The sequence below is a fragment of the Podarcis melisellensis genome, assembly GCF_964234715.1.
Source record: "Podarcis melisellensis genome assembly, chromosome: 7".
Lineage (NCBI taxonomy): Eukaryota > Metazoa > Chordata > Lepidosauria > Squamata > Lacertidae > Podarcis > Podarcis melisellensis.
Genome location: NC_138539.1, coordinates 16,724,158 through 16,734,920, shown reverse-complemented (window position 1 = coordinate 16,734,920; position 10,763 = coordinate 16,724,158). Strand labels below are relative to the sequence as shown.

Here is a 10,763-nt window from a genome sequence, read left to right as displayed (position 1 = left end):
AGTTCATAATTCTGCTTTCTTTTTAGTATGCCTTTTGTCCTGGTGACCAACATTCACTTTCCACACTGAGCTGCCAGTTCCTGTGTTCTCCAGTAGGCTGCCTCATTTACTTGTCTTTCTGCTGCCCTACAAAAAGTGACTGGCTCACATGTTAACTCCTGTTCGTGCCTTACCTGCAGCTTGATAGGCACTCCTCAAATACAGTACAATGGTACCTCGGGTTACAGACGCTTCAGGTTACAGACTCCGCTAACCCAGAAATAGTACCTCGGGTTAAGAACTTTGCTTTAGGATGAGAATAGAAATCGTGCTCTAGCGGCACGGCAGCAGCGAGAGGCCCCATTATCTAAAGTGGTACCTCAGGTTAAGAACAGTTTCAGGTTATGAACGGACCTCCAGAACGAATTAAGTTCTTAACCCGAGGTACCACTGTATGTTGAAATGGGCTTCTGTGATAAGTAAAACCCAGTGGCAGCTTTACAAGGAGTCGACAGGTGACAAAGAGGACTTGGCCTCCTGCAGCACAGCTCCTGAAATTGCTGCTGCTGCTCAGAAAAAAAAAACAAAAAGCTGGACACACTAATGTCAAACAAAGCTGTCAATAAATAAATTAAGAAATAAATGTGATCATGGTGCCAAAAGATTTTTTGCTGTTTAAAGCCACCACCTTTGGTTTTATGTTTGAGCAATCTATAGGAAAATGGAAAGATGGAGATCTGGACAATTCGATGACCCAGTGCTAGGGCTGACCCTTCCTTTACGCCGAGTGAAACATATAGATGTCAAAGAACAGAACTGTGTGTGGCACTGCTTGCTAGCCTCTTGCCCTCAGATGCAGAGGAAGATGCTGTCAAAATACGCAGCAAAAGGGGTTCCCAGTATAAGCAACTGAAAAACAAACTCACAGGAACTCACATATTATGAGAACAAGCAAAGAGAAACAAAACGTATCAAGGTCACTAGATAATAAGAAACAAAGTACACCATATTCACCGAGATTATCCAAGGAGTCCACTACAAGCAGGTCACAAAGCAATTCTGCAGTGAATAAGGAGCAAGAGTTTCAGGATTAAAACTTGTTTCATGCATCTTCAACCAATTGAGAGTAGGCATGCATTTTGCCTAGGCCCCCACCTACCTCAAATAAAACATCTGGCCCACAGAAACTGAACAGTCATGTAAAATGAGTTTATTTGATATGTTTGCTTATTCTGCATTGTGTATTCTGTTTCTGTTCATTACGGAGAACCCAGGATCGTTAGAAAACTTGTTCTACCCCATCTGACTTCTGAGATTGCTCACAGCATTGTCCATATATTTTGAGGCTATTTTCACAGTCTTAAGAGCTAAAAGTTCCCTTTTGAAAATATGAAAGCTCATTATTTTCAGGCTGCTGAAGGTTGTGTCCCATCCCAAACTCTGCCCTCAAACAGGTCTAGCCTTAAGTATACCACCAGCTATAAATACCATCAGAAACTCCATTAGGCTACCCAGTTTGGTTGCCATACATTATGAACTGCTTAGAGACCACAAATCCCTAAAACGGATGGACTTGGAGCTGAGAGCTCCCTTAATCTGTCTACCCTAATAAATGGGGAAATGCTATTAAGCATGTGCTACAAACATTCTGTCTTACACTCCAGTCCTATATATTATCAGAAATAGGGTCCCATTGATTAAATAGGTCTTACTCCTCAGTTAATTGCGTATGGGTTTGCAGACCTAAACACACATCGTGGGGTGTATGGCTGTTTACTCTGTATCCATTACATTGCGCTCCCACTGCTGGTTTGGGAAGCAGGGCTACACACTTTGGCAACCGCAATCCGTATCTCTCCCTCATCCATCGTTTCGGTTCTTATGAAATGCTAAATTTGTATGCATTTTCCCCAACAACCAACATTGACCTGAATTTAGCTGTATTTCAGGCTGGTAATGCATGCAACAGTCTTTGGCTAGAAATATGGCAGAGTAATGCCTGCAGTGAACATTAATCTGAAATAAGCCCCTGTCTACTGATTCAGGGACTGCACTCCCGTCTGTCTGTAGAACTCTGGACTAAAACATGGCAGCCAGGGTGCTATCTGGCCCTCCAGGTCTCTTTATCTGGCCCCCAGGACCCACCCCAGGCCACAATCCTCCTCTTGAATTAATAATGCATCTTTCTTGCCTGAATGGAGGATGCTGTGTGTGCAGAAACCTCTGTGAGATAGCTTAGGCTGAGGGACTGTGACTGGACCAAGGTCACCCAGCAAGTTTTATGGCTGAGCAGGTCTCTCAGGCCCACATCTGACCATCACCAGCTTGTCTCAACCTTGGGTCCCCAGATATTATTGAACTCCAACTCCCATCATTCCTGACCACTGGCCACGCTGGCTAAGAATGATGGGAGTTGTAGCACAACAACATTTAGGGACTCAAGGCTGAGAAAGGCTTCAATGGCTGATACACCGCACTGGCACATCATGGCGGCGAGAAACAGCTAAACTCTTCCTCTTTGCTTCATGTTTCCCAAATGCCTGTTGGGAACCCTAAACCTGATATTTACTCTTGAAAGCTGCACATCAGTTGCATTTGCACATTCTGTAGGGTGAGCAACAGAGAAGAGAAAAGGGGGATTGTAGGAAATGGATCAAGATATTTTATTTAAAATGCTTGGGACCCCAATGATCTGATGGACACAAACAGTTCTAGTTTGCTGAAAGACTTGCAGGATTTTGGCATTTTCTGACAAACTCTTTCAGCAAAATCTGTTGTTCCGTCTGAGTCAGAGGTTGCATCAGATAGAGCCTTTCAGTAACTGTTGAAGAGACCTTGCTCTGGGTGTTCCAAGCTGCTGCTGATAAGATTATTCAGGGCTACAAAAGACCTTGGGGACTTTGTGTGAAATCTGAAGCTCTGACTGAATTTAAAGATAGTGTGATAGACTGTGAAATCCGCTGTAGAAAAATGGCAAGCAGCCAGCTAAGAGACCACAGTTAAGATGGCCATGTGTACTTCTAGCCAAAGGAAAGCACTCTGTTGGTTTAAAGATAAAGAACCACGAGAGTATTGAGAGCAAGTGTGGTGTAGTGGTTAGAGTGCTGGACCCTGGGAGAGGAGGGTTCAAATCCCCACTCAACCATGAAACTTGCTGGGTGACCTTGGGCCTGCCACAGTTCTCATCCTGACCTGCTTTACAGGGTTGTTGTGAGAATAAAACAGAGGTGTGGGGGAGAGCCAGTTGTGCCATCTTGAGGTCACTGGATTTTATATTTAAATAATAAATAATAAAGGCAGACCCTCTAATTGTCCCTATTTTCCAGGGACAGTCCCAGATTTACAGAGGTTGTCCCAGTTTCTGATTTGATTCTAGAATGTCCTGCTTTTCCTTAGGACGTCTCTATTTTCATCAGAGAAATGTTGGAGGGTATGGAGTTTTGTGACCCCCGAGCCAAGGAGATAACTAACTATACAACCTTTAGAAGACTTCTGAAGGCAGCCCTGTATAAGAAAGCTTTTTAAATGTTTGATGTTTTATTATGCTTTTATATATGTTGGAAGCCACCCAGCATGGCTGGGGCAACCCAGTCAGATGGGTGGGATGTAGTAGTAGTTGTTGTTGTTTAGTCATTTTGTTGAGTCCGACTCTTCATGACCCCATGGACCAGAGCATGCCAAGCACTCCTGTCTTCCACTGCCTCCCACAGTTTGGTCAAACTCATGCTGGTAGCTTTGAAGATAGTATCCAACCATCTCGTCCTCTGTTGTCCCCTTCTCCTTGTGCCCTCCATCTTTCCCAACATCAGGGTCTTTTCCAGGGAGTCTTCTCTTCTCATGAGGTGGCCAAAGTATTGGAGCCTCAGCTTCACGATCTGTCCTTCCACTGAGCACTCATGGCTGATTTCCTTAAGAATGGATAGGTTGGATCTTCTTGCAGTCCATGGGACTCTCAAGAGTCTCCTCCAGCACCATAATTCAGTGAATTTTTTAAAACGCTTTAAAAAAAAGCATTTTCAGAACGGTTTTTATATGTTTGTGGGTTCCACTTGTGTGTGCCCTCAGCTCCCTCAGCTCGCCTGCCAGTCCAGTTGGCTTTTTCAGGCATGATCTTATCCTTTGCACTAAAATATCTTACGCTACCCCTGACTCAAAGGCTGTGCATGCACCATAAACGTAAAACACATGACCCCCCCCAAAAAAAATTCCTGTAGTTTGTTGAAGATGCTGGGAATGAAAACCTCTCTGTGTGCTGCACTTCAGTTCCTAGAATGATTTTGGGGGCAAGTCATCTGCTTTAGATGTGTTTTGAACACCACTTAAATAATGAATATTTACAAACCACCGAATTTAAAGCACCAACCCCTTTTCATTCTCGTTTCTTTTGGCAATTGTTTTATACGTACATTTGACTGTGGTGTGCAGCAGAACCTTCTGTAGATCTACGAAAATAACTAAAAACTATAGATTGATATTACTGCATGTATCTTCTGAAGGTTCCCTCATGCAGGTAGCTCTCTCAACAACAAAGAGTTGAGGTTTATTGCAGAAGGCCCAAACCAGTACAGTGGTACCTCAGGTTACATACGCTTCAGGTTACGGACTCTGCTAACCCAGAAATAGTACCTCGGGTTAAGAACTTTGCTTCAGGATGAGAACAGAAATCTCGCAGCAGCGGGAGGCCCCATAAGTGGTACCTCAGGTTAAGAACAGTTTCAGGTTAAGAATGGACCTCCAGAACTAATTAAGTTTTTAGTGCGAGGTACCCCTGTATTTGGCCTTGACTTGTTGCTAAGATCCATTTGGCAGAAACAATCCATGCATTCACATTGTATCACCCCTTCCCTGCAAGGAGGGTTTTGGGGGTTTTTTTGTGTGGTGAAAAATCTGCTGACATTGTTAAAGAAATTGAGAAGAGCTCTTGTAGCTTGTGCCATTCCTTACTTCCAGTTTATAGTCTGGGAACTTCATTTCCACAACAAAAAGGCTAAATCCTTCCCTTCAAATATGTGGCTGTTTCACGCTGTCCTTAAGTGTTTTGCATCATAATTGTATTTGTGTACTTGGTGGGCCTTTCCATTAGCTCCGGACTATGTGGGGTGCCCCATGAAAAGGACAAATGTGCAACAAGTTACTCTAATTTCTTTTGTAGCCATGCAATTTGCAAGATTGCAAGGCTTGGGAGAAAATGGGGGGGGGGGGAGTTTGACCTAGTTTACCTAGCCTAAATGATGGCAAATAAGGAGAGAATCCTACTCTGTTCACGATTTCTGCTTAACGGAGGACTTCTTTGCTTAAGTCCCACAGCTATTTACACTCCCTTGTTTTGTTTTTTCTCCTCTTTTGAGGAGTCGTAGACCAAGTCACACGACCAAACAGCAGCCTGTGGTCCTCTCTGAAGGGGTTACCACACAGAAGATGGAACACAGGGACAGATTAAGACCTTTAGAGGCCCTAAGCACTTAAAAGATTTTGGTGCCCTCATATATATCTGATTCAAAATATAACCAATAATAAACAACAAAATAACATTTTGATTTTTGAAATGAAATAAAATGTACAGGAAGATGGAAAAGAATGTTTCTTCCACTTTATTTATATTTGAAAGAATATAAATGTTTTTTTCTCCTGTTTTTTCTAACTGCAAAGTCTTTGATCAGATCCTCCAGACTAATTTTACGTAACACATTTGTTTCTATACATAGTAGAGAGAAGGCATCTAGCCTGCCTTGATGCATTGTTCGGTTGCTCAGCTGAGCAATTTGCGACCATTAATGTTAAAAATTTGGCAATGGACATTTTCTGTGGGGGACATGCTTCCTTTGATGCCTTAAGCACGTGCTTATTTTGCCTAATGGTTAATGCAGCTCTGGAGTCTGTTGCTCCCAATGAGTGGAAGTTGCAGGGAAGTAGATTTTGTCTAAACAGCAGGGGGAAATTGATTTTATTTATTAATTTAGGGCATTTATAATCTACCTTTTTTCTCTCTGAGGAGTTCAAGGTCGTGTCCATGGTTCTCCCCTTCCAAATGTAATCCTCACAAAAACCCTAGGAGGTTAGTTAGGCTGAGAGGCAGTGAATGGCCCAAGACCACCCAGTGAGCTTCATGGCTGAGTGGGGATTTGAATTCTGGCCTCCCAGGCCCTAGTCTGAAACTCTAACCACTGTACCACACTGTGTTTTATTTGTTCAAAGCAGTGGTTCCCAAGCACCCGTCCACCATCCACACAGACCACATGGAAGATGGCAACTGTAATACACTGCACTAGATAGGGTATGATTTTGAATTGTATTTTTATTACTTCTTTTATTTCTTGTATATTGCATTGCCATCTCAGGCCCACAGAATGCAAATTGTAATGCAATATGAGAAATGCAAAAAGAGATAAAGGCACGATTAATATGAATATTTAATGCTGTGGACATGGCATCTCCTGTCTTCCACCACAGATCCACAGATGCAACACTGCAGACCACATGGATGAAGATCATGGACCACTGGTGGCCCACGGATCACCGTGTGGAAATCCCTACTTTAGAGCAGCCGCCTCCTGTGCTTCAGCCAAAAAGGCTCCCAGAGCAGCTTACGTTCATTCAATTAAAAGGAGTTCCCACCTGCAGGTATACAGCATAAAAGGAAAAAGGGACAGGGAGGGAAGAGGGGGGAAATGAGAACTTAAGCAGTGCTTGTAGAGTGGGATTTTACTTTAATAACTTGCATTATTTAATAATAAAACTATGAATAAAAGCTATTATTTAATAGCAACAAAAACACAATTACTAATACCTTTCCTTGTAATTTTGATTATATAGTTTTAAGTCTATTACTGTTCAAGTCTTTTTCAATGATTTCTCCCGTTCAGTTTTGAGCGGCTCTTAATTTTTATCGGTAAGTTGCCTTGATGAGTCCCGGAAAGCAGAGTAGTAATAAATATATAACAACCACCACCACAGTTATTATTGCATTATTTAATAATGCAACTAAAAACCGTATCGATGCGCGAAGTGGTGTTATTTCTACGCAGGGGTTGCGCATCTCCTTCAAGCAGAACCCAGACCGGGCCAGGGGTCGGTTCCCAAGCGTGAGAAACGCCTCTCCTCTTCCCTCTCCTCTCCCACTTTCCTTGGAAGGACATCGGGGGTGGGAGGAGGTGAAGATGTTTTGTTTTTTTTTCCCCTGGAGAAAAGGAGCCGCGCTGGCCAGGGGCTAGGAAACAAAAGGCCTGGCCTGGGAGGAGGAGGAGGAAGAGGAGAGGAGAGCGCTTGTTGTTGGAGTGAGGCTGGCAGCAGAGATCTGCGCTCCAGCTCTCCAACTCCCCGCATCCTTGCCCGACGACCGGGCCGGCCTGATGGATCCCACCAGGACGAGCGCCGAGCAAGCTGCCTGCGAGGAAGCTTTTTGCAGCTCGCTGCTGGACGACATCAAGCAGAGGCTGCTGCACGCCTTCCGGGGACCGGGGGGAGCCGCCGCGTCCCAGCAGCTGCTGATGCCGTCCAGGCCCGCGGCGCCTTGCAAAGGCAGAGGGGTCGAAGTGGCCCGGGAGGAAGCGCGCAGGGCGCACGTCGAGGGCGCTATTGCCTGGCTCCGGGTGGAACTGGTGAGTGATTGGGGGGCGGGTTATTCTAGAGATATTTTATTAGATATTTAGGTATACTTCGCCTTAGCCCACCCCCTAGGACGCGGGTAGCGCTGTGGGTTAAACCACAGAGCCTAGGGCTTGTTGATCAGAAGGTTGGTGGTTCCACTCACCGCGACGGGGTGAGCTCCCTCCCGTTGTTCGTCCCAGCTCCTGCCAACCTAGCAGTTTGAAAGCACGTCAAAGTTGCAAGTAGATAAATAGGTACCGCTCTTGCGGGAAGGTAAACGGTGTTTCCATGTGCTGCTTTGGTTCCCTCGGCCAATAAAGCGAGATGAGCGCTGCAACCCCAGAGTCAGTCACGACTGGACCTAATGGTCAGGGGTCCCTTTACCCCACCCCCAAGCGGCTTACAGATGAAAACAAGAATTGCAAAAAGCATAGAACTGGAGATTTGGAAGGAATGGAAGGCGGGTTTCCAACTAATCCAAGCCCCTTGCCATGCAGAAATCTCAACTAGCTCATATCTGACAGATGGCCACCCAACCATAGCTGTCAATGTTTCCCCCTTTTTAAGGGAAATTCCCTTATTCCGAATAGGATTCCTTGCAAGAAAAGGGAAATGTTGACAGCTATGCACCCAACCTCTGCTTGATAATCTCCAAGGAAGGAGAGTCCATCGCCTCTAGTGGGAGTCTGTTCCGCAGTCAAACAGCTCTTACCACCAGAAAGTTCTTCCTGATGTTCAGTCGGAATCTCCTTCTGTGTGGCTTGAAGCCATCAGTTCAGAGCAGAAGGAAACAAGTTTGCTCCGTCTTCCATGGGACCAGGGTTCAAATCCAGGCTTGGCCATGAAGCTCACTGAGTGGCCAGGGGCTGGTCGCTGCCTCTCAGCCTAATCTACCTCGCAGGGTTGGGGTGGGGATTAAATGAGGAGGAGGAGGACCACATAAGCCGCCTTGAGCTCCTTAGAGAGAAAGGAAGGGTATAAATGCAATAAATGATAACCAGTTTAGGGAGAGGAGGAGCAAAGTCTACAGATCATAGAAGGATTAGAGCTGCAACTCACCAGTACAGGGACTTGCCTTGATGAGGATCAGGCAGTGTGTATGTTAGCAATTGGAGACATTAATGCTGGAAATGGAAGAGGAGAGAGTGCTCTCCTGCTTGAATCCTACTTGCAAGTTTTTTTGAATAGTTAACTTCACTGACACAGGTGTTTTTATTGCTGACCTACTCCTGGTTCCGGCTCGCGACACTTGTTCTCCCCATGTGAGCAGGAGCTCGAAAACGGTGGAGAATCATAGAATAGAATCCTAGAATTGTGGAGTTCGAAGGGACCCCCAGAGGCATCTAGTCCAACCCCCAGGTATCTCAGCTGAAGCATCCATGACAGATAGCCGCCCAACCCCTGCTTTAAAAAAAATATATCAGCCAGAACTTGCCATTGTCCATATGTAGAAGCCATGCAAATGGATGATCATCCGGACATCTGCAGACGACAGCTGGGTGGCGCTGATGGGAGTTGTATTCCAAAATATTTGCATCAGTTTGGCAAATGTTAGCATGGGGCTTCTGTTGCTCTGTAATGAGGAAAATCCGCCCTGCCCCTGATCAGGAGCCCCCCCTTTTTTTAACCTACTCCAACTACATGCAGTCCAGGAATGGATTTGGACACTGACACAATGCCAGGGCTAAGCGCTGGCTCTAATTAAGCCCTTCTGGATGGTGATCGCCTGCTAAAAAGTAATTATCGTCTTTTTGTTCTTTGCAGTTGGAGATGAAGTCCCAGAACCACAAGCTTGCCAAAACTTTGCTGGATTTAAGCATGGAAATACAGAGGCTGAGAAACGAAGCTGACGTGCCAACTGCTCTAGAATCAAAGGCCCCGGGCTTTGCTGCAAGCTCAGAATAACTGAGCTGCTGCGTTTCAGGGAGGAAGCCAGAAGACGCAGCACACAATCCCACCGGCGAGCCTGGCAAAAACGGAAGATTATGTTGCACAGTTAGGTCCGAATTGGTCGGGGAACATGGCTTGAATATTAATGAGAACTCCCGTTAACTTGACTGGAGAAGGAATCTTAGTTATTATATGAGAATTCAATGCCTCCTTTGGAGTAGAGGAAAGAATGAGACACCTCCAAAGAATGGAATGTCTGCTTTACTTTGCAAATGATTGCTGCCTGTTTAATCTGCTTAGTTCAGAACAAGCGCCACTCGTCAGGTCACTAAAAAGATGGGAGGGCAACACACACACACACAAATGCAGTGGTTTGGCAGTTATCTGGATCCTCCATTACAAAAGAGTGAATGAACGATGTCTGTTCCAGACCAAACATTCAGGGCAGTCCCAGATTGCCACTACTAACTTTAGTGGGATTCAGGCACACGCTGACAAATTCAGGTTGTGCAATCCAAGACGGTTTAGCACTCTTGTGCAACAAGCCCACTTCTCCTGCAAAAGACTGAGCTGCCTGCAATAAGGAAAGTGATGTGTGTGTGGGGGGGGAATGCACAGGGAAGCATGGGGTCTCATTGGCTTGATGCAATGCTTTCTGAGCTCCCTGAAATCAAATGTTCAATAAATAGCTGACCTTGTCTAATATCCCTGCAAACTTTATGCAAGCAAATGGGGTGAACTGTTTTTTAAAAAGGGTTCTCTAGAGTATCTCACTGTGAAAGCAGGGCACAACTATGATTGTCTCGGTTTTTTATCCAAAAGGCAAAATGTAGCCGGAGGGGGGGGGGGGGGAAATCTACTACAAAACTAACGAAGCTTCCCCACCCCCTCATAATTTTTATTAGTTTTCAAACAATTCAACAAATTTAATTCAATTTCAGTACACTATTCCCACTCTGGGTGGCTCCCAACAAAATATTAAAAACACAATAAAACATTAAACACTTCCCTGTACGGGGCTGCCTTCAGATGTCTTCTCAGTAAACACAAACGTGTGTCTTTGACTCCATGTCTGGCAAAAGCACACATGAAAGTGTGGTTCTGATTTGACGAGCAAAGGGGGACATGCATGTGGTGTGCTTGTTTAAAACTCCAACTCCCATTGGCCTCCCCACAGCCTGCTCCTGACATCACTGTCCCCATCAGCTGAGATCTGACAGCAGCTGAACTGGTGAGGGCCGTAGCTTAGTGGTAGAGCTCTTGCCCAGCATGCGGAAGGTCCCAGGTTCAATCCCCGATGTCTCCAG

The 10,763-nt window shown here is 45.2% G+C and overlaps 1 protein-coding gene across 1 annotated transcript; it reads left to right on the top strand.

Annotated features, from left to right (window-relative positions):
* The first annotated feature begins 7,103 nt into the window (after positions 1 to 7,103).
* AARD (alanine and arginine rich domain containing protein) lies at positions 7,104 to 10,520 on the top strand. Its single transcript, XM_081919079.1, has 2 exons — positions 7,104 to 7,577; positions 9,331 to 10,520. The coding sequence occupies exons 1-2, from the start codon at positions 7,329 to 7,331 to the stop codon at positions 9,469 to 9,471; spliced, it is 390 nt and encodes a 129-aa protein (XP_081775205.1). The 5' UTR covers positions 7,104 to 7,328; the 3' UTR covers positions 9,472 to 10,520.
* Positions 10,521 to 10,763: the final 243 nt, after the last annotated feature.

Bases quoted from the DNA above. Each gene is read 5' to 3' on its own strand.
- AARD (XM_081919079.1), top strand. From the start codon at position 7,329: ATGGATCCCACCAGGACGAGCGCCGAGCAAGCTGCCTGCGAGGAAGCT. The intron at 7,578-9,330 runs GTGAGTGATTGG...TGTTCTTTGCAG, and splicing joins CCTGGCTCCGGGTGGAACTG to TTGGAGATGAAGTCCCAGAA.